General features: G+C 40.7%; 2 protein-coding genes across 3 annotated transcripts in view; one reads left to right on the top strand and one right to left on the bottom strand.

Moving 5' to 3' along the window:
- ncapd3 (non-SMC condensin II complex, subunit D3) overlaps positions 1–10,806 on the bottom strand; it is a 76,854-nt gene extending 66,048 nt beyond the window's left edge. For both annotated transcript variants that reach the window (XM_060846881.1, XM_060846880.1), the window contains exon 1: positions 10,739–10,806. In XM_060846881.1, coding sequence (XP_060702864.1) covers positions 10,739–10,799 — 61 coding nt within the window. In that variant the 5' untranslated portion in view covers positions 10,800–10,806. The remainder of the gene's footprint in view (positions 1–10,738) is intronic.
- Positions 10,807–12,015: 1,209 nt separating this feature from the next.
- The window catches only part of LOC132829478 (vacuolar protein sorting-associated protein 26B-like), a 37,569-nt gene continuing 25,764 nt past the window's right edge, over positions 12,016–23,820 (top strand). The window contains exon 1 of the mRNA XM_060846683.1: positions 12,016–12,408. Within this exon, the coding sequence (XP_060702666.1) occupies positions 12,186–12,408 (223 nt within the window). The 5' untranslated portion in view covers positions 12,016–12,185. The remainder of the gene's footprint in view (positions 12,409–23,820) is intronic.

Here is a 23,820-nt window from a genome sequence, read left to right on the forward strand (position 1 = left end):
GAGAGAATTCTGGACAAGACCTCCCAAGTTTCTATGCACTTCAGACTTCCTCATTTAGAAAATAGTCTATGCTTCTATTCTTCCTACCCAAGTGCACGCCCTCACTTTCCCACTTTGTACTCCATCTGCCAATTCTTTGCCCACTGTCCTAATTCTTCTGCCTTCTCAATGCCAGTTGTCCCTAGACCTATCTTTGACTCATATGCAAACTTAGACAGAATGCCCTCAATTCCTTTATCTAGATCGTTAATATATAAAATGAAAAGTTGTGGTCCCAACACTGAGCCTTGTGGAACACCACTTGCCATCCTGAGAAGGATCCCTTCACCCCCACTTTCTGCTTTCTGTCAGACAGCCAAGCTTTTATATATGCTAGCACCTTGCCTCTGGCACCATGGCCCTTATCTTACTCAGTAGCCTCCTGTGTGGCACCTTGTCAAAGGCCTTCTTGAAGTCCAGGTAGATAACATCCACTGGCTCTCCTTGGTCTAACCTGCACCTTACCTCCTCAAATAATTCTAGCTGATGTCAAGCATAATCACCCCTTGATGAAACCATGCTAACTTTGCCCTATTTTACCATAAACTTCCAAGTATTCAGAAATCTCATCCTTTGCAATGGATTCCAGGATCTTGACTACAACAGATGTAAGGCTAATTGGTCCAATTTTAACTCTTTTGCCTTACTCCCTTTTTAAAACAGGGGTGTCATGTTAGCAATTTTCCAGTCCTCCGAGATCCTCTCTAATTCAAGCAATTCCTGAAAGATCACCAAAACCTCCATGATCCCTTCAGCTGTGTCCCTGGAGTGTAATATATCTGGTCCAGATGATTTATTCATCTTCAGGTCATTTAGGTTTTTTCTAGCACCTTCTCCTTGGTGATTGCCACCATACCCAACTCTAGCCCCTCATGCTCTTGAATTTTTTGGAATATTACTCATGCGTTCCCGTGAAAACTGATGTGAAGTAATTATTCAGTTCCTCAGCCATTTCCTCGTTTCCAACTATTATCTCTGCAGCATCATTTTTGAGTAACCAAAATGCCCATTTTTGCCTCTCTTTTGCCCTGTATATATCTAAAGAAACTATTAGCGTCTTCCTTGATATTACTGGCTAGCTTACTGTCATATTTAATCTTCTCCTTCCTTTTTTTTATGTTACACTCGGTTGATCTTTGTAAGCTTCCCAATCCTCTGGTTTCTCACATTATTTGCTTTCATGCTATACCTGACTTCCCCAGTCAACCAAGGTTGCCTCATCCTCCCTGTACCATACTTTTTCCTCAGGATGAGTCTCCTAAATTACACCCAGAAACTCCCATCATTGCTGTTCCATTGTCTTTCCTGCTAGGCTCCTCTCCCAGTCAAGTTTACCTAGCTCCTTCCTCGTGCCTCTGCAGTTGTCTTTCTTCAGCTATTAATACTGTTGCTTCTGATTCTAATCTTCGCTCTCTCAAATTGCAGGTAAATTCAATCATATTATGATCACTGCCTCTGAAAAGTACCTTCACCTTAAGCTCACTCATCAAGCCTGCCTCATTGCACAATACTATATCCAGTATTGCCTCTTCCTGAGTGGGCTCCACCACAAGCTGCTCCAAAAAGTCATCTCATGGACATTCCACAAATTGCTTTCCTTACAATCCACTACCAATCTGATTTTCCCAGTCCACTTTCATATTGAAAAACCCCAGGATCATTGTAACTTTGCCTTTCCTATACATTTTTTCTAGCTCCTAGAGTATTTTGCACCCCAACTCCTAACTACTGTTTGGAGGCCTACACATTACTCCAACTAGGTTTTGTTTCCTCAATTCTACCCACAAATTCTACAACATCTGTCACTACTTTGTTTCTTACAACTGACTTAATGCCATTTCTTACTTATAAGGCAACCACACCCCTCTGCCCACCTGTCTATCTTTTCGATAGGATGAATATTCTTGAATATTCAGTTCCCAGTCCTGATCCCCTTACAACTATGTCTCTGGCAGGTATGACATGGTGGGCGCCACAATTTGAATCTGCACCACAAACTCATTTACTTTATCCCTTATACTGCCTGCATTCAGACATAACACCTTCGGTCCTAAATAACCTTCCCTCTTCTTATTGTCATTCATTTGTCCAGTATGCTTGAAGTTTGATTGCTAACCCTTTCCATACACTCGTTCCTATTTGTATCTGTGCTGGAGATTTTAATAACCTCTCCTGAGATGTGCACTGTTACCTCCTCCTTTAATTCTGGTTAATTTTTATATTAAAACCGTCAGAATGCAATATGAATGATAATTTTTTTAAAAAAAACAAAGAAAGGGGAAAACACAGATCAAATAAAAGCAAAAGGTTCAGACCTAAAGTTCCTGAACTTTAGCATCCATGAGATTGCAGAGGTAAAAGGTAAGATGTTGTTCTCAAAGTTTGAATTGAACTTCACTGGAACACTAGCAAATCACAGTTAGAAAAAAATAGCAAACATCAGAAAGATAATAAGACAGGGAATTAAAACGAGCGTTAAAGTTTGTGCAATGGCCAGTATCCAACTTTCTATTGTTGCATATGTTTCATAGAGTGCTGCGCTCCTCGACATCACTGGCAACAATTTTTTAAATTTAAATTGGCAATGTCCTGAGATATATTCAAAGTGATTTTCATCCATGAACTGACAACCAAAACCTAGAAATCTTTTTTCTTCTAAACTGCTGATAGTCTAATAGGTTCATGAGAAACTGAAAAGAAAAGGAGAAGTTAATTAACATGCTAGTTATTTAACATATAATACATAATGGGATTTGTGTTAATATTTACTCAGTTAACAAAGATAATGCCAATGTGCAACATGTCTTTAAATGACAAACTTTAGAATCTAAGGAGTGCTGAACAGGGAAGGCAACCTTTCTGTTTTTTTTCCCCACTTACCAACTTGTAGATAACAAAGAGACCTTGGAGTGCAGGCTCATATCTCCTTCAAAGTGAAGTCGCAGGTAGATAGGATAGTGAAGAAGGCATTTGGGATGCTTTCCTTTATTGGTCAGAGTATGGAGTACATGATTTGGAAGGTCATGTTGCGGCTGTGTAGGACATTGGTTAGACCACTGTTGGAATACTGCATGCAATTCTGGTCTCCTTCCTATCAGATGGATATGGTGAAACTTGAAAGGGTTCAGTAAAGATTTACAAGGACGTTGCCAGGTTGGAGGATTTGAACTACCGGGAGAGACTGAACAGACTGGGGCTGTTTTCCCTGAGTGTAAGAGGCTGAGGGGTGACCTTATACAGGTTCATAAAATCATGAGGGGCATGGATAAGATAAATAGACAGTCTCTTCCCTGGTTGGGGGGAGTCTGGAACTAGAGGGCATAGGTTTAAGGTGAGCAGGGAAAATATAAAAGAGATCTAAGGGGCAAGTTTTTCATGCAGAGGGTGAAACATGTATGGAATGAGCGGCCAGTGGAAGTGAAGGCTACTACACTTGTAACATTTAAAAGGCACCTAGATGGGTATATGAACAGGAAGGGTCTGGAGGGATATGGACGGAGTGTTGGCAGGTGGAACTAGATTGGGTTGGGATATCTGGCCAGCATGGACAAATTGGAAGTATCTGTTTCCATGCTGTACATCTATGACTCTATAACTCTCTGGTGGACAGTAAAAAAATGATGTGGAAGTATCATGGGAACAGATTGCCCAGAACTCCAGTTTACCTCCAGGCTGATAGATTGATAGAAAGATATACACCAAGGTATAAAAACCATACTTTAGAAAAAAAAAGTGAGCACACTAACATTTTTGATTGTTTATATTTCCACAGAATGTGGCCATCATTGGTCACATTAGCACTTATTGCCCATTTCCAACTGTTCTTCAAGGGGAATTACTATCAAAGCAGAATTGCTGCAAATACTCCGTGTGCTTATCAGACAAATTAAACTTTACATAAGTACACAGAGGGTGGTGGTGGAGGGTTGTTTTTCAGACTGGAAGCCTGTGACCAGTGAAGTGCCACAAGGATCGGTGCTGGGTCCTCTACTTTTTGTCATTTACATAAATGATTTGGATACGAGTATAATAGGTACAGTTAGTAAGTTTGCAGATGACACCAAAATTAGAGGAATAGTGGACAGCAAAGAGGGTTACCTCAGATTACAACAGGATCTTGACCAGATGGGCCAATGGGCTGGGAAGTGGCAGATGGAATTTAATTCAGATAAATGGGAGGTGCTGCATTTTGGGAAAGCAAATCTTAGCAGGACTTATACACTTAATGGTAAGATCCTAGGGAGTGTTGCTGAACAAGGAGACCTTGGAGTGCAGGTTCATAGCTCCTTGAAAGTGGAGTCGCAGGTAGGTAGGATAGTGAAGAAGGTGTTTGGTATGTTTTCCTTTATTGGTCAGAGTATTGAGTACCGGAGTTGGGAGGTCATGTTGCGGCTGTATTGGATGTTGGTTAGGCCACTGTTGGAATATTGCGTGCAATTCTGGTTTCCTTCCTATCGGAAAAATGTTGTGAAACTTGAAAGGGTTCAGAAAAGATTGACAAGGATGTTGCCAGGGTTGGAGGATCTGAGCTATAGGGAGAGGCTGAACAGGCTGGGGCTGTTTTCCCTAGAGCATCGGAGGCTGAGGGGTGACATTAAAGAGGTTTACAAAATTATGAGGGGCATGGATAGGATAAATAGACAAAATCTTTTCCTTGGGGTCGGGGAGTCCAGAACTAGAGGGCATAGGTTTAGGGCGAGAGGCGAAAGATATAAAAGAGACCCAAGGGGCAACTTTTTCACGCAGAGGGTGGTACGTGTATGGAATGAGCTGCAAGAGGATATGGTGGAGGCTGGTACAACTGCAACATTTAAGAGACATTTGGATGGGTAAATGAATAGGAAGGGTTTGGAGGGATATGGGCCAGATACTGGCAGGTGGGACGAGATTGGGTTGGGATAGCTGGTCGGCATGGACGGGTTGGACCGAAGGGTCTGTTTCCATGCTGTACATCTCTGTGACTCTAAGTAGCTCAGGGCAATAAAAGAGAATGCAGAATATATTGTTACAGCTACAAAGAAGGTGCAAAGAAAAACAAATTCTAACCATAGGTACATTCATAAGTCTGGTAGCAGTGGAGAAGAAGCAGCTTTTAAGTCTATCAGTAGAACAATGAAAAGTACAGCACAGAACAGGCCCTTTGACCCATGATGTTATGCCAAGGTTTAATCCTAATGTAAAATATAATAACTTCACCTACTCACCCTTAACTCACTGCTCTCCATGTGCATGTCCAGTAGTCGCTTAGATGTCCCTAATGACCCTGTTTCCATCACCACAGCTGGCAACATATCCCATGCATTCACAACTCTCTGTGCAAAGAACCTACCTCTGATGTCTCCTTTATGTCTTCCTCCTAATATCTTCAAACTATGACTCCTCATACCAGTCAATGCTGACCTGGGGAAAAGTCTCTGGCTATTGACTATCTATTCCACTCATTATCTTGTATACCTTGATCAGGTCTCCTCTCCAGAGAGAAAAGTCCGAGCTTATTCAACCTTTCTTCATAAGGCAAGCCCTCCAGTCCAGCCAACATCCTGGTAAACCTTCTTTGCATCCTCTCCAAAGCCTCTGTATCTTTCCTATAGTAGGGCGACCAGAACTAGACACAAGATTCCAAGTGTGGTCTCACCAGGGACTTGTAGAGCTATAGCAAAACCTTGCCACTCAAACTTGATCCCCCTGTTAATGAAAGCCAAAACACTATATGGGTTCTTAACAGCCTTATCCACTTGGGTGGCAACTTTGAGGGATCTATGTACTTGCACACCCAGATCCCTCTGTTCCTCCACACTGCCAAGAATCCTGTCTTTAATCCTATATTCAGCATTCGTATTCAACCTTCCAAAACGTATCACTTCGCAATCATCCAGGATGAACTCCATCTGCCATTTTTCAGCCCAGCTCTGCATCCTGTCTATGTCATGCTGCAGCCTGCAATAGCCCTCGATACTGTTGACGACATCTCCAACCTTTGTGTCGTCTGCAAATTTATTAACCCACCCCTCAATCTTCTCATCCAAGTCATTTATAAAAATCTACAAAGAGCAGAAGCCTAAGGACAGAGCCCTGTGTGACTCCACTCAACACTCACCCCCAGGCAGAATACTTTACATCCACAACCACACACGGTCTTCTGTCAGCAGCCAATTCTGAATAAAGATAGCCAAATCTCCCTGTATCCCATACTTCCTGACTTTATGAATGAGCTAGTACATGTTTTCAAACATTTATGTTTTCTACCCCATGGAAGACGGTGGAAAAGAATATACCGGGAAGTGTAGACATAGTCAATAGAAGGAAGGCTAGTTACTTTGTGGTGGACTGGGCTGCATTCACAACTCTCTCATTTCGTGCAGTCTTAAGCAGAAGCTGTGATGCATCTGTATAGGATGCTTTCTATGGTGCATCTATAAAAGTGGGGTCATTCTGAACATGAATTTCCTTAACCTTCTGAGGAAGTAGAGTGTTGGCGTGCAAGTGTAAGTCAATTGACTTCTCAAGCCAGCTGCACCATTCAAAATGATCATGGCTGATTACCATGCTCAATACCCGAATTGTGGCTTCACCCCATGAGATTTGAGATTTGTAGCTCAGCTTATAGAATAGTAACTGTGTCAGTAATGAATTTAAAAGGACCCCGGTGCCACAGCCAGCAGAATGAACATTATACACAAAACACCCTGCAAGTACTGCAACAAACATTATATTGGACAAACAGGCAAGAACTTAGCCACCAGGATACATGAGCCAGGAAAAGACAGGACCAACTCTCACTAGCATCCGTTGACTCAGATGAAGGAGACTAGTTCAACTGGGACAGGCTAAACAAAGATACGCACAAGAATTCCTGGAAGCCTGGCATTCAAACCAGAAGTCTATTAATAAACAAATAGATTTGTTATAAGATCCTTTATTAAAAGGTGTTAGCATTTTCCCCACTCAACGTCAGACCTTGTTTCAGGTCAATGCCTATTGATTATAACTAAAAATTTGAAGATGGTTTTAAGCAGCTTCAAAAAAAGGGAGGGAAAAGGAGGAGGGAAGAAAGGCCAAAACAGATGATGATGCAACAATTTCTAAATGTCTTTACCATTGCACTATGTTCTCAGGCGCTTCACACACAAATAATATGACACTGCGATCTTAGGTGAGATGATCAAAAGTCTGGTTAGAGAAAACTTTTAAAAGAGTCTCTTGAAAGGTAAAAGTGAGTTATAGAGAGAGTAAATTAAAATCAGAGCTGAAATGGATTTAAATGAAAGCACAGTTCAATTGGCAAAAGGGGGTGGGTACTCTTTATTCTTTCCTCCTGTCGAGCTTCTGTATTGCCCTTAAAATGTATGTCCTGCTTTTTATGTTTTGATTTCAGATTCAGTATTTACTCTACTTGTTCTGAGTTATTAAAACAAATTTGGAACAAGGTTTCATTCCCAATCTTTAATTACACTGAAATCTTGACCAATATTCACCATACTTGTAAAATATTTAAATCATAATACCTACAGATATCCAACATGACTCATAAATCAAAACATATGTGAAGACTGCTAAAACTGTTAAACCATACCTATGTACATACAGAACTTTGTGCAAGAATCCCTACAACACCTACATACAAAAATAACAAAAACACAACCACAATTATCAGCATACAACCAGTGATCAACAGGCAAATGTATGGTATTCCTGGGACAGGTTGTTTAATCCACAGATACACATGGGTCAACATAAAATCAAGTGTCAAACTACCACAGACAGTTGCATTAAATTCTTACACAACAAGAAGATTCATCAAATTGATTGTAAAAGACAAAACATTGTCTGGAAAATTAATTGCCATATACCAAGTATACAGTAGGTAACCAAGTGCTTGCACTTGCAGCTGGCTGGTTCAGCACACTGAGGATTTAGTAAACTGCAAGATATATAGGTGGATCAATTGCCTGTCAATCACAACTAGGACCGACAGCAGCTTTGAAAAGTATTTAGCTGAAAGAGAACAGCAGGTTAGACAGCATCCAAGAAGCAGGAGAACCGACATTTCAAGCATAAGCGCTTCATCAGCGATGTTGTGATTGGGGTGGAGCAGGGGAGGGTGGCAGAAGGGGCTGAGCGATAAATGGGGTGGAGTGGTAGGGCTGGGGCAAAGGTAGCTGGAAAGGAGATAGATAGATGCAGGTGGAGGCTGATGCTGATGGATCAGTGGAAGTTGGAGCAGATAGGTGGGAAGCGAGATGGACAGATAGGATAGTTCAAGAGGGCAGTGTCGTGTTGGAGGGTTGGATCTGGGATGAGGTGGAAGGGAGGGGAGATGGGGAAAACCGGTGAAATCGACATAGATGTCATGTGACTGGAGGGTCTCAAGGCAGAAGATGAGACGTTCTTCCAGACATCAGGTGGCTAGACTCAGCAGTGGAGGCGACCCAGGACTTGCAAGTCTTTGGCAGAGTGAGAGGGGGTAGTTGAAGTGATCAGCGTCACCGCAGTGGGGTTAGTTGAAGTGGGCAACTACAGCGCATCGGGATTGGTTGAAGTGGTCGGCCACACGGCCTAGCCACCCAACGCCTGGCAGAAGAACACCTCCTCTTCAGCTTTTGGACCCTCCAACCACAAGATTTCAATGTCAATTTCACTGGTTACCTCATCTCTCCTCCCCCACCTCATCTCAAATCCAACCCTTCAAACTTGGCAACACCCTCTTGAACTGTCCTACCTGCTCATCTTTCTTTCCACCTATCCGTGCCACTCTCTGCCCCAAATATCACCATCACTCACCACCTGCATCTAACTATCGCCTTCCCAGCTACCTTCCTCCCAGACCCCCTCCTATTCATCTTCCAGCCCCCTCCTCCCCTCTACATTCCTGATGAAGGGCTAGTGCCAGAAACGTCAATTCTCCTGCTCCTCAGATGCTGCCTGATCTGCTGTGCTTTTTCAGCATCACACTTTTCAACTCTGATCCCTAGCATCCACAGCCCTCACTTTCTCCTACAGCATCCTGCATAATCTAAACCATCAGCATCCAAATAGCAATGTATGTGACCGAACATGTCAGCACATGGCTTCAAATTTTGAACCATTTCTTCATTTAACTTTCAGCTTGTTACATTCTGATATAATACTCTTTCTCCCCTCACCCTAGTGGGACAGTTTACTCTTTCAGGTCTGGCAGGAGATACAATATTGTTCTAGTCAAACAGGTGTATTTGGATGTACGAGCCACTCCGAAAGCTAGTGCTTCCAAATTAACCTGTTGGACTATAACCTGTGTGATTTTAACTTTACACACCCCTGTCCAATACCAGCATCTTCAAATTGTCACTATTGTTTTGCCATTCTCACATTTCAATCACTTAATCTGAACCATCAACATCCTTTCTCCACCAGCACCCTACGCTCCAAACTATGGCATAAATGCTGTCCCCTTCAGACTTGACTTCAGCCCTGAAGAGTCTCTCTCTTCATGGATGCTACCTGACCTGCTGTGATCTGCAGTGCTTGTTGTTTTCTGTCCAGATTCCAGCATCTGACAATAGACAAAGGTGCAGCAGCAGGCCATTTGGCCCTTCAAGCCAGCACCACCATTCATTATGATCATGGCTGATCATCCACAGTGTCCTGTTCATGCTTCATCCCTTGATTCTACTATCTTTAAAGAACTCTACCCAACTCTTTCTTGAAAGTACCCAGAGACTTGGCCTCCACTGCCTTCTGGGGCAGAGCATTCCATATATCCACCATTCTCTGGGTGAAGAAGTTTCTCCTCAATAGTGGGCGGCACGGTGGCACAGTGGTTAGCACTGCTGCCTCACAGCGCCTGAGATCCGGGTTCAATTCCCGACTCAGGTGACTGACTGTGTGGAGTTTGCACGTTCTCCCCGTGTCTGCGTGGGTTTCCTCCGGGTGCTCCGGTTTCCTCCCAGTCCAAAGATGTGCGGGTCAGGTGAATTGGCCATGCTAAATTGCCCGTAGTGTGAGGTAAGGGGTAAATGTAGGGGTATGGGTGGGTTTCGCTTCGGTGGGTCGGTGTGGACTTGTTGGGCCGAAGGGCCTGTTTCCACACTGTAAGTCTAATCTAATCGAACTCTGTTCTAAATGGCCTACCCTTATTTTTAAACTGCGTCCTCTGGTTCTGGACTCACCCATCAGCAGAAACATGCTTCCTACCTCCAGGGTCTCCATCTTGTACATCTCAATTAGATCCCCTCTCACCCTTCTAAACTCAGGTGTCTACAAGCCCAGTCGCTCCAATCTTTCAACATATGATAGTCCCACCATTCTGGGAATTGACCTCATGAACCTATGCTGCACTCCCTCAATAGCCAGAACGTAATTCCTCAAATTTGGAGACTAAAACTACACACAATGCGCAGTCTCACCAGGGCCCTGCACAGATGCAGAAGGACCTCTTTGCTCCTATACTCAATTCCTCTTTTTATGAAGTCCAGCATGCCATCAGATTCCTTCACTGCCTGCTGTACCTGCATGCTTGTTTCATTGACTGATGTCCAAGAACACCTAGATCTCATTGTACTGCCCCTTTATTCTAACTTGACTCCATTTAGATAGTAATCTGCCTTCCTGTTCTGCAATAATCTGTTCCTAATAAATGAAGTGTTTTGGTTATTAACTAGGTCCTTAACTTATCACAAAGCAGTGACGAGGCGTCTACGTCCTGCTCAGAGCCCCTTACCTGTGCTGATGCAGCGCAGTTTGAAATATTCCAGGCTGGCCACCAGCTGAGCTCCAGCCATTTCAAACCTTGACTCCAGCCGCCAAAAAGGCACGCACATGCGCACTGGCGCTAACACCTCCGCCCGCTCCAAACGTCTTATACGTTTTCTTTTTTCCCCCCCCATCACCGACTTTGCATGTGTAAGTTACACAATGTCTTTAACATTCGTATCTCAATCCCGCTTTTGTTTTAAAAAAAACAAATTCTCCACCGCCCCGGGCGGCCGTTATTGCACATGCGCGCTCCTTTGTCGGTTGGAATTATGAATATTCAAACTGGCGGCGGATTCTCTTCCACTTTTAGTCTTCTCAGTGAGGAGTAACGTTTAAATTAGTAATAAACACGGAATACTAGACAAAGTTAGCAAGTCTGGCAGAGAGAAAAACACAAATTAACGTTTCGAGTCACTCAACATCAGAGTAGAAACTTTAACTTTCTCCACAGGCCAGTTGAGTTTCTGCAGCATTCACTGTGCTTAGTTTACATTTCCAGCTCCATAGTATTTTGCTTTCATTCTAATTAGCAGCGAATCACAGAATCCCTGCGGTCCAGAAGGAGTCCATTCACCCATCGAGTCTGCATCAATCCTTCCAGGAGCATTCCTGGAACCCAACATAGAGTTTTAACCACGACTAACACGTCAAACCCAGACCCTGCAGGGCAATATTTAACAGAGACACAAAACAAGTTGCTAGAAGAGCTCAGCAGGTCTGGCAGCACCTGTGCAGAGAAAACAGAGTTAACGTTTTCGGGTCCAGTGACCTTTCCTCTGTTCTTGACCCGAAATGTTAACGCTGTGTTCTCTACATAGATGCTGCTGAGCTCTTCCAGCAACTAGTATTTTTTTTGTTTTTTGATTTAAGGCATCTGCAGTTCTTCAGATTTTAATAGGGCAATATCTAACATGGCCAAACTACCTAACTTGCAAATCTTTGGCCATTAATATTAAATTCCATGCAATATTGAACAAGTTGTGTGGGTATAGAGGAGGATAAAAATTTCATTTTCCTTTCTGCATTTCTTTGTTCCTCTCTCTATATATATTTTATGAAAAGGGAGTGCTGTCACATGACACAATGCCGGCGCATGCGCGTTTTGCAGGAGGGTGGTAGAGCAGGAGGTAGAGGCGCATGCGCGTTTTGCGGGAGGGTGGTAGAGCGGGAGGTAGCGGCGCATGCGCCTTTTGCAGGAGGGTGGGAGAGCGGGAGGTAGCGGCGCATGCGCAGTGAGTTTGAGGGTGAAGTTGCTGCAGAGACACAGAAACAGGAAAAAGGCTCCGAGCCAGCCTGGACCCACTGGGCTGGTATTTGTACAGGGCCAAGCGGCGTGCTTTAAAGTGGGAAGATTGAGGGAGATACAGATCTACGCCGCACTCTTGTAAGCAATAACAAAAGGCCAGCGAAAGATGAGCTTCTTCAGTTTTGGGCAAAGTGCAGAAATTGACGTTGTGTTGAATGACGCTGAGACGCGTAAAAGAGTAGAGCACAAGACAGAAGATGGGAAGAAGGATAAATACTACCTGTTTTACGATGGAGAAACCGTCTCCGGGAAAGTAAATGTCACCCTGAAAAACCCCGGGAAAAGGCTAGAACATCAGGGGATTAAAATCGAGTTCATAGGACAGATTGGTAGGTACCCAAGGCCTTAATATGGGTTGCAATACAACTTGTTCTTTAAATTGTTGGAGATTATTGTCGAGATGGTTGTTCAGTCGTGTTGCTTCACTTGCAAAGCGCGATGAACTGTTGGGAGGTGAGTCAACTGGGGCCCCCTCACTGAATGCAGTTGGACTATTGATACGTCGAATCTGTCAAATGAAATATGTTATCTACCTCTTTTTCATGTAACTACAGAATTAGGTAGCAATCCTGAAGTCCAGTCTGAACTAATTGCTTAGAATTGTTATAGACATTATTTTTGAGCTATTAGGCAATATCATCTTTAACACAGTAATATCTCCATTTTACTCCCAACCCAAGAATAATGGATATTAACGCATTTTGTTAAATTTGATAAGGAGGCTTTTAAAACTGGGTTGTCACGATGGAAGTGTGGTGGAAAAGCACAGTAGATCAGGCCTAATGAAGGGCTTATGCGCGAAACTTCATTTCTCCTGCTCCTCGGATGCTGCCTGACCTGCTGTGCTTTTCCAGCACCACACTTCTGACCCTGATCTCCAGGATCTGCAGTCCTCACTTTCCCCTTGAGTTGTCATGTTTAAAGGAGAGGGGTGATATTTTAAGAGACTTCCAGAAAGTTACCAGCTGAATAGTTTAAAGGTTCTGAGACAGAAACCTTAGAAAGTTGTAACAGAAGTAGGCTATTTGGCCCTTCAAACCTGCTCAGCCATTCAATTTGATCATGACTGATCATCCAACTCAGTACCCTGTTCCTTTTTCTTCTTTGGCACTAAAACTATGCCTGACTTCTTGAAAACTTTCAATGATTTTGCCCCAATTGCTTTTTATGACAGAGATTTTCACATGCTTGCTACTCTCTAGGTGATAAAATTCATCCTAATCTCAGCCTCAAATGTCCTGCTCCATATCCCTAGTGTGTGACGCCTTGCTTTTGGTCTCTCCGGTCATCAGGAATAACCTTCTAGTCCTGCTGGAATTTTACAAGTTTCTATGAACTTTACCCCCTCATTTTTTTTGAACACCAGTGAATATAGTCTTTCTTCATACATCGGTGCTGCCATCCCTGGAATCAGTCTGGTAAACCTTGTTTGCACTCCCTCCCGTAGCCAGAATATCCTTTCTTAGATAGAGACCAAACAAAACTTGGACTAAAAGATCAGATTGTGAGCAAGACATACGGTGGAAGTTGAAGAACAAAGTTTTTTGCACAGCACTAATGACCTGGAGCTCCTCTACCTGGGTAGAGCAATAGATTGAAATTGAAGATTAACTGAAGATTAAAGTCACAATGTTGCAATCACAATGTTGCCATATGTTGCACAGGAATGACATTTAGTATTTCTTTCATCCAGTACCAGTTGGCTTGAATAGGACAGCACTATACATAATAGATAATGGTTAAAAGTTACAGCAGATGAACATTTTTCAATGAGGATCAGTTAATTTCAAAAGGAAATTGGATGAACATTTAGAGCTAGCCGAGCAACAGGGATTGAGCAGGGAAGTGAGACTGGCTAGAATGTTTCATGAGCTGGCATAGACACAGTGATACATATGGCTTCATTGTGTGTTGTAAATGACACAACTTTATGATACAAAGCTTAGTCAAGAAGATATTTTTAAAAATAATATCCTAAAGGAAGAAAGAAAAGTGGAGACTTCTGTGGAGAGAATTCAGTTCTTGAGGCTATGACTGCTGAGACCATAGCCACTGTTGCTGGAACAAATTATATTGGAATGTACAAGAATGCAGGATTAGAGGAACTTTGATATATCAGAGTACTTGCAGCTGGAGAAAATTACAAGAGAGGTGCATTCTGTTGATGTATTTGAAAACAATGGATTTAAATTGAGTTGTTGTATAAATAGGAGCTAATGCATTTCAGTGAGCATATGGTAACCAGTGAGTGGAACTTGATGTGAATTAGGACAAAAGCAGCGTATCTTTAGGTAACCTCATATTATGGAGGATAGTCTACTTGTAAGCCAATTGAGTGAATAGGAATCCGAAATCCGTAGGTAAAAAAGCATGGGTGAGGCTTTTGGAAGTAGGTGAGGTAATGTAAAATTGGGCACCTTTTTAGAAGTTAGGCTTTTTTGGCCAATGACATGAGTATATGGTCAGAAACTCTTAGATCAAATTAAGTTTGCAGATATTAAGTTAATATTGAGTTGGTGGTTAGAAACTATCCTCCCAATACTCGATTGGAGGAAATTTTTGCATACCAGATAAAAATTGGACAATTTGGAGTCACTGAAAAAACTGTGGAGGTGATAGATCCTTGAAGGTCGCCAGAAATAGCGAAGCTGAATATAAAGAGAGATCATTGTGAATGATTCTCTCATGGCTAGCAGATGAGGATGAAGCCAAACAGTTTCAATCCTACCAAAATGGACAATATTGCTGAACCATCAGAACAGTTGTTGTGGTCAACTATGGCAAAGGCTTCAGACAGGAAGAGAGGATTAGGATGGATAGTTAATCTTTGTCATAGTCATGTCAGACTGTGACTGATAAAGGTTATTTTGGTACTGAGGAAGAAGCCTCATTAAAGGGTTTTGGACATTGCTGTCAGCTCCAGCCTTGTATGCAGTTTTGAATGTCATGCTATAGGGAGAATATGAAAGGCTGAGGATGAAGAAAAGATACTAGGTACCAGAGATGAGATGATGACGGCATGCATTTTGATACAGTGATTGAAAGCCTAATTTTGTATCTTTCAGTTTGATTTGTTGTTGTCACATGTACCTAGATACAGTGAAAAGTTGTTTTGTGTGCTATCCAGGCAGATTGTACCATACAAAGTACATCAGGGTAGCAGATAGTGCAGCATGCAGAGCTGCTGAGAAGGTACAGAGAAATAAAAATTAGCATTTGTGAGTTCCACTTAAGTCTGATAACTCCCAGTTAATTGTGGATTCTGGAATAGTTAGGATTATTCACTTTTGAGCAGGAGGTAAGTAGTGTGTACAAATTATGAAGGATTTAGATTAATATAGATGGTAGAGAGAAACCTTCCATTGGTGTGAGAGTTGATAACCAGAGGAGACCGATTTACAATAAGCAGCAGAAGAACAAAAGGGAGAGACAAGTTGTTTACATATGGTGAGTTACTGTGATCTGGAATGTACAGCCTGAAAGTGAGAGAAGCAGATTCATTAACTTTTGGAAGTCAAGATAATTTGAGTTTTATACATGTTTTGAAAGCAGAAGAAACCAGATAAGATAACACAGAGAGCAAGAGCAGAGGTGTGGTACAAATTGAATCATTCTGCCAAAGAAACAGCCCCTGATAGGCTGAATGACCTTGTGTTGTATATTTCTATAAGGAAAAGACAGCCAATGTAAGATAGAAGTTTTAGGAATAGGATATAAACAGTTAAAGCTCATAAGGGGATTTGACTCAGTTAGAGAAAAGATACTTGAACAAGTCAAGTACAAATACAAACCTACATGAGTAGCAGTGAATTGAGGTAGGAGCAGAAGCTGGTTATGTTATGTAGATGGTCTTTATGAAAACATGGATGTTGGGTATTTGATTCAGCTCTGGGTCCAGTACAGTATGGAAAAATACCATCAAGAAAAATTGGAAGAATTATAATCTCTGAGGAGGACAGTGTCAAACTCCAGCAGTACATAGATCAACTCATCAAGATGGCAGTTGAGGTTCAATGCAGAAAAGTGAGGTTATGCATTTTGGTTGGTAAAAGATTTAAAGACAGTATAAAATAGGGGTGCAGGAGCAGAAGAACCTGGGTGTACATAAGTACAAATCATTAATATCAGCAGGCCAAGTAGAGAGAGTAGTAAACAAAGCATGTAGTATACTTGGCATTAAGAGATGATGTTGAACTTTCATGAGATACTTAATGGACCTGAGCTGGGATATTTTGTGTAGTGCTATGTACCACATTTTTGGAAGGCAGTAAATGCATTGGAGACAGTGCAAAAGCAATTTACAAGAATGGTTCCACAAATGAGGATCTTCAGTTCCAAAGATGGATTGTTTTCCTTGGAAAAAAGAAGGCTGGAAGGAGATTTGATACAGGTTTTCAAGATCATGAATGGTCTGAATAAAATAGGGAGAAACTGTTTCCACACAAAAGGCACAAAAACAATACTGTATAATTTAAAGTGATCTGTAAAAGAAGCAAAGGTGAAGAAATGAGCAACATATGCACACAGCAGGTTATGATGTTATGGAATGCACTGACTAGAAATTTGGTGGCCAGTTTAATTGAATAATTCAAGAAAGCATTGGATGGTTTTTGAATGGAAATAAAGTGCAAGAGAATTGAGGGAAAAAGCAAGAGTACTAAGTACTAGTGCTCATTTGATGAGCCAGCGTGAGCCAAATGGGCTGAATGACCTCCTGTGCCGTAACGCTTCAGTAATTCTGTGAAGTCACTCTTGACCAGTTTGGGATTTTGATTGTATTGCAGACTTCATGCTGTCAAAGATAGACAGAATAGCTTTAATTTTTGCCAATGATGAGCAACAGAAATTTCTAACAGTTAGTTAAACAAAAGCTGTGACTTTGAACAGAATGCTGAAGTGAGAAATTTCGTTCTCTTCATTAAACACCTAAATAAATCACACTTCAGAGCTCACTGAGGATAATATATAGCGGAGTAATAAGAGTCATTCAAGAAATTATAGTGGGATTTGGCTAATGGTGCCATGAAAGCTCTACTTAGTTTTCTTTTATTTCTTGACTGAATTCTGTATTGTCCTTAAGTGATGTTTTCATTAATGTGGTAAATTCCTGCAGACTTGACCCCATAACTGTGAGTAGAACCACATCTGATTTGTGCAATAATTTATAAATCAATCTGTACACACTCGGATGACACATGGTCTTTGCACTGAAGATAGCAAATCCCAAAATTGGGAGCCACATGCCATAAAAATGGTTTGTAAAGTAATGGACATTGTCTTGAAAGTTTACTTAACTTTTAGTGACAATACAATTAAATCTGTTGTTGTGGTTCTGTTCGCCGAGCTGGAAGTTTTTGCTGCAAACGTTTCGTTCCCTGGCTAAAACTTCCAGCTCGGCGAACAGAACCACAACAACGGACACCCGAGCTACAAATCTTCAACCAGACTTTAAACAATTAAATCTGCCCAGTGATGAACAATTGTAATCCTGAGAAGATCATTTTTTGTTTCTTGATTCTGTGTAACCCATGTGATTGAGATCTGAATTTGCTGACGTTAGTTTGTCACTCTTAGCCTTGTGAAGTTTATGATAGCAGTACTGCAAGAACCTCCAGTAAGTAAATCAGGCGTCTAATTTAAAAAAATCAGGAAAGATGAAATATCAATCTAAAACATCTGCGTGAAACACGAGCAAAACTCTATGAAAAGCTCTCACAAAGGTATCATTTTTTGCACCCCCTAAAGTTATGGTTACTAGTTATGGACTGCAACTAAGTTATTTGGGATTTTTTTGGGTTCAGAATTTGGCACCTCAAATACAAATGTTCTTGTCATTGTTGAGTTCTTGGGCATTATTCAGGATCTCCACTACATCATCTGTTTTTCGTAGATGTCTCTGCTTGGTTGTTATAACAGTATACGAATCCAAAAACAACAGCTCAGTTTTGATATAATGTCAATAATATAAACTGTCCTTGTTTGTTGGGTACCAAAAGAGCGAGCAATGGGATGTATGCCAATTTCTCACCACTGGCTCCAATCAGATATGTAAAAACATCAACATCTTGATTTAAACAGCATCAAGGACCTTTTTTGTTTTAAATGAATCCTATGAATTATTCCTGGATTTTCTGGCTGTTCTGCCTGCACTTGATAGATGCAGGAGCCAAATTGGAATGCAAATCAGAGTGGGCTAGCAGAAGGATGGGATTGTGATGTTTTCCTAAAATCGAACAACAAAGTACAATCACTTTTATTTTTGACCTGAAATGTTTTGGATCTCTGTTTTATTGAAATGCTGCCACCTGCAGACTTGATGACTGCCTAGTTTATCATATAAAAGCCTATGTTGTATTCAAAGACAATATACTTTAAGTAGTTTGCACTGTCGAACCTTCCAGTGGTTTATTGTACATATAGTAGATTATAAAGCCAAACAGTGGCCCTGTGTCTAGTGAAGGAAGAACAGAAAAGTACGTCGTCATGGACCATTAAAATAGATGCAGTGTTTCTATTCCTCAGTTGCTGTGGCACCCATCCTATAACATAAACAAAACAAATTCTACACTCAGGAGCTGATAGCAAGGTCAGTTCAGAAATTCTGGAACTTTCTGGATACTGAATTTTTATTTTAATAACCCATCATTAATTAAACAAAAACATCCAATCTCCTAATTATAAACACTGCCCAACAAGGATTCTAGAAACTGAACCTTTTTTAATTCTGGGTCCCTTTTTTAATCAATCAGAGAGGCTAGCAAGGTTAGATCTCATGGAATACAGGGAGAACTAGCCATTTGGATACAGAACTGGTCAAAGGTAGAAGACAGAGGGTGGTGCTGGAGGGTTGTTTTTCAGACTGGAGACCTGGAGTTTCACAAGGATCGGTGCTGGGTCCTCTACTTTTCGTCATTTATATAAATGATTTGAATGTGAGCATAAGAGGTATAGTTAGTCAGTTTGCAGATGACTCTTAAATTGAAGATATGGTGGACAGCGAAGAAGGTTACTTCAGATTACAACTGGATCTTGATCAGATGGGCCAAAGGGCTGAGAATGGTTTGGAGGGCCGAGTGCTGGCAAGTGGGACTAGATTGTGTTGGGATATCTGGTTGGCATGGACAAGTTGGACCGAAGGGTCTGTTTCCGTGTTGTACATCTGACTCTCTAACTTGTTCAGGGATGTTATTAGACACCACTGGAGCAAATGCAATTTGCCTCCAGATATAAGGATATTACCCCTTGGGTACTTTTTTAAAATTATCAGAAGTGCTTTTACACGCAAATGAATATCTCACCTCCTCATCCCATTAGAGTCCTGAGCACAGAATTAACTGCAAACTCTAAAATGTTTTAGCTGATGCTAGTTTGCTTTTTAATGGAATTTCATGATAGCTTAGGCTGCAGGGTTTACGGTGTTGAAAATGTTGTACGTTTTGCATCATTGGTTATACATTAGTTAAGTTATAAAGTCTATTATGAAGGACTTGTGTGAGATAATAAAAGCCAATGAAGCGAATAAGCTTGAGACAATTATAAAGCAGAGTATACCAAGACCCCACTGTCACAAATAGATATCATTGCTATTAACTCATACTTATCAACTTCTGATGGTGTGATATTGCTATTTTGATTGTATATAATGAGGTCCAGGACTTGTTTTTCTTTTAATTCTGCTGGAGCAAGTTATTTAGAAGTTCCTGAGTTAATATGTTAGTATTTCAGGTACACTTTGTACCCTACTTGTGTTAAATAACAGCTCAATGGACAAAGTTTGGTGATAGTTGAAACTTTTTGCTGAAGCCAAGTGTTCCACGTAATGTAATAATTTTGCTATTGATTTTTTTTCTTTTTTTCTTCTTTTTTCTGAAGGCATGAATCATAGTCTAAGCTTCTTGGATTACTTATCAACACACATTGGTATTTTATGTTAGCACTGAGGAAGTCTGATCAAGCAGCTTTTTGATTTGCTTTTGTGTTTCATTGAGTTTCTAAGAAGAGAGCAGAAATTGGAACACAAAATAGGCCATGTCCCTTCCATGTATAGTAAACCTTTTATTAACTGGCACTTTTGGGACCAGGAGTGTGCCAGTTGATCAAATATTCCAGGTAACCAACAGGTCCTCATAATCAATGTAAAAATATGCTAAGTAATAGAAATGTAATGTAGGGGTATGCATATCACAGTTATACTTTATTTACAGCATAAGTCTTTTAAATAATATTTCGATTTTTGCCTTAAATAGAACTTACCAGAAAGAGCCTTCTCACTCTCTCGCACAACTGACTATCCAAACATTGTGGCAGATCATGGTATTTGAGGCAAAATTGATTCAAAATTGAATCAACTGTTGATATTCCATGTGGCTATTCAATTAAACAAATTTACTTCAATGTAGATATACTTTTAAAAGCTAAATTAATTGGACAGAATAATACAGTAAACTTTGAGATATATAATTTCTGCTGGTTTATCAAGATGGATAGATAACCGGCATATTAGTATTATTTCTGGATTGTTAATCTAGAGACCCAGGTAATATTCTGGGGACATGGGTTCAAATCGCACCACAGCAGATGGCAGAATTTTAATTCAATAAAACATCTGGAATTAAGAGTTTAATGATGACCATGAAACCATAATCGATTGTTGTAGAAACCCATCTGGTTCACTAACATCCTTTAGGGAGGGAAACAGGTCTGACCTACATGTCACTCCTGAACCACAATGACGTGTTGGACTCTTAACTCAATTAAAGTTGGGCAATAAATGCTGGCTGAGCCAGCAACACCCTTATCGTGTGAATGTATAAAAAAAAGTGCTGGTTTCTAAAGTGCTGGTTAAAACAAAATCTGCTGTACCTTCCCCTCCCCCCGCCCCCCCCCCCCCCCAAAAAAAAGGCCTTGTGTGTAGCTCTTCTAAACTGTTGGACTTTTGCACTGGTGTAAAAACTAATTTACCCTGGGAGATGAAAAGGGCACTGGGTTTCCTCTTGAATATTTAGGAAACTAGTATTAGCTTTGCAGCGAAACATTTTCGATCATGTCAACATTATTTATTGTCCCATTCAAACTTTGCATTCTAAAAGTCAACGTTATAAAACTGAAACAGTTATTGCCTTGCAGTTTGTTTTTAAACAGCTGACTGTTCACACCTGTTTGACTGCAAGCCTCTTACATATTTTGCTGATCAATGGTAGTTGCAGATTCATGAATATATTTTGAGTTGGCATGTGTGCTCCACAATCTAAAAGAACATTCACTAATTTTGGCATTGGAAAGGATGCCAAATTTATAATGTGACCACAGTGCTACCTAAGTTACTACACCAGCTTCTTTAGAAGCTATAATAAAATGTATTTTTAAGTTACAATGTTGTTGCATTCATTTTAATTTAAATATAAACTTGAAGCTCAAATGTTTTGCACTTGGGAAGAGAATCTTTGCTGTGACGGTGCTGCTACTTTGTTGACAATAAAAGTTTATCGAAGCAATAGTTTAGGTCCTTGTAGAGTTTTGTGGACCCAGTGTATTGGAGAGCGGCTTCAATTCTGTTGATCCTTAACTGTTTTACCCTGCCTTTTCCCCATGTCCATCAATTCCCTTACTGATTAAAAATCTATCTCAACCTTGAATATATTCGGTAATCTAGTCTCCTGCAGTACAGAGTTCCACACATTCATCTCTCTCTTAAATGGGCAACTCCTTACACTGAGATTGTGCCCTCTGGTCCTAGATGCTCCCATAAGGGGAAACAACCCCTCTGCATTTACCCTGTCAAGCCCCATAAGAATTTTATGTTTCTGTAATGTTCTCCTTATTCTTTTGAACTCGAAGTACAAGTCCAACCTGCTTAACCTGTCAAAAAGCAATCGAATAAAAACCCTAAAATAAAATCTCTCCTTGCCTGTAACCGAGCTAGTGAACCTTGTGAGGAAATTGTATATTCAATATCTTTGTATCGGTTGGTCCAGTGCATGCACAGTGAGATTCAAGATACTTGACTGGATCAGAAACCTCATTTTCATTTCTGTGGCAACAAATAAAGGTAGGAAGACATGCTATGGTGCTCTGAAATCTGTATACAGGCCCCAGACTATATGTTCATCACCTATCCTCAGTACTAATAGATCAAAACTTCTGTTAGAAAAAGCCCAAATTCTCAAAAAAAATGGGCAGAGCGATTTAACTGTGTTCTAAATTGTTTATTCATTGATAGATGAAGGCCAATCAACAGGAGAAACAAGAGGGGACATATACCTTTGGCTCCTTGAGCCTGCACTATTGAATGAGATTACAGCAGAACTGATGTAACCAGCCTTAACCCTAGTTTTCTACTTGTTCCTTGTGTTTATCTTGGTTCCATTATCAATTGATAATCTGTTTTAACTCTGCCTTTGAATATATTCAATGATTTGAGTTTCCTGTGCTTGCCAGAGACGAGAATTCAAAACATTTGATGATCTCTTGGAGAATAAATATTTCCTCACTTCCATCTTAAAAGGGCAAACTTAGTCTGATACCTTTTCCCCTAATTCTAGATGTCTCCTCAGGATCTACCTTATCAAGCCCATTCAGAATCCCACATGTTTCTGTAAGATCACCTCTCATTCTTCCAACCATCAATGAGCATAGGCCCAACATACACAACCTGTTTGTAAGACAAACCCCTCAGCCTAGGGATCATCCTAGTAAAGCTTCACTGATATCTCTCTAATTCAAGTATATCCCTCCTTGATAAGATGATCAGAAGGGCACTCCATACTCCGTGGTATGATTTCATTAATGTCCTGTACACTTGTCCTAATAGTTGGCAATATTTACACTCCATTCCATTTGCAATATTCTGTTTGTGTACCTAACTACTTGCTATTTATTTGCGCTGAGTTTTGAGATTCATGGACACCCAAGACCCTCTGTACTGCAGCTTTCTGCAGTTTGACTCCATTTGGATAAAATGCTGCTCTTCCATTCTTCCTGCCAAATCTCTCATTTTCATACATTATAGTCCCTGTTCCAAACATCTACCTGCTCACTTAACTTATATCCCTTTGCAAATACTTTTGTTTCATCTACGCAAGTTGCTTTTCTACCTATCTTCATGTTGTCTACAATGCAGTTTCACCCTGTATTCAAGTCGTTATTTATAAATGATCAAACGTTGAGACCCTTCACTGATCCCTGTGCCTCTCCACTACTAACAGTGCTGTCACTCTGAAAGTGACCCATTAATCCAGATTCTGGTTCCTGTTAACTAGCCAATCCTCTTAACCCTGCTAATATATTATCCACAACATTGTATGTCTTTAACAAAAATCTAAAGAACTGCGGATGCTGTAAATCTGAAACAAAACCAGAAGATGCTGGGAAAGCTCAGCCGGTCTGGTAGCGTCTGTGAAGAGAAATCAGAGTTAATGTTTCGGGTCTGGTCACCCTCAGAGCCAAAACGTTAACTCTGATTTCTTTACACAGATGCTGCCATACCTGCTGAGCTTATCCAGCAACTTCTGTTTTTGATCATGTATTTTTTTATCTTAAAGTGCCACAATAATGGTTATTGTTATCAAATGTCTTTTGAAAATCGAAATACCTTATAGTTTCACAGGATACATCCTACTTGTTACATTGTTAAAGAGCTCTTACAAATTTATCAAATATGAATGCTCATGCATTAAAAAAAACTTAACTGACTGACTATTATAACTTTCTAAATACCCTGCTACTAGCTTCCTAATAATTGA

The sequence above is a fragment of the Hemiscyllium ocellatum genome, chromosome 29 (genome assembly GCF_020745735.1).
Source record: "Hemiscyllium ocellatum isolate sHemOce1 chromosome 29, sHemOce1.pat.X.cur, whole genome shotgun sequence".
Lineage (NCBI taxonomy): Eukaryota > Metazoa > Chordata > Chondrichthyes > Orectolobiformes > Hemiscylliidae > Hemiscyllium > Hemiscyllium ocellatum.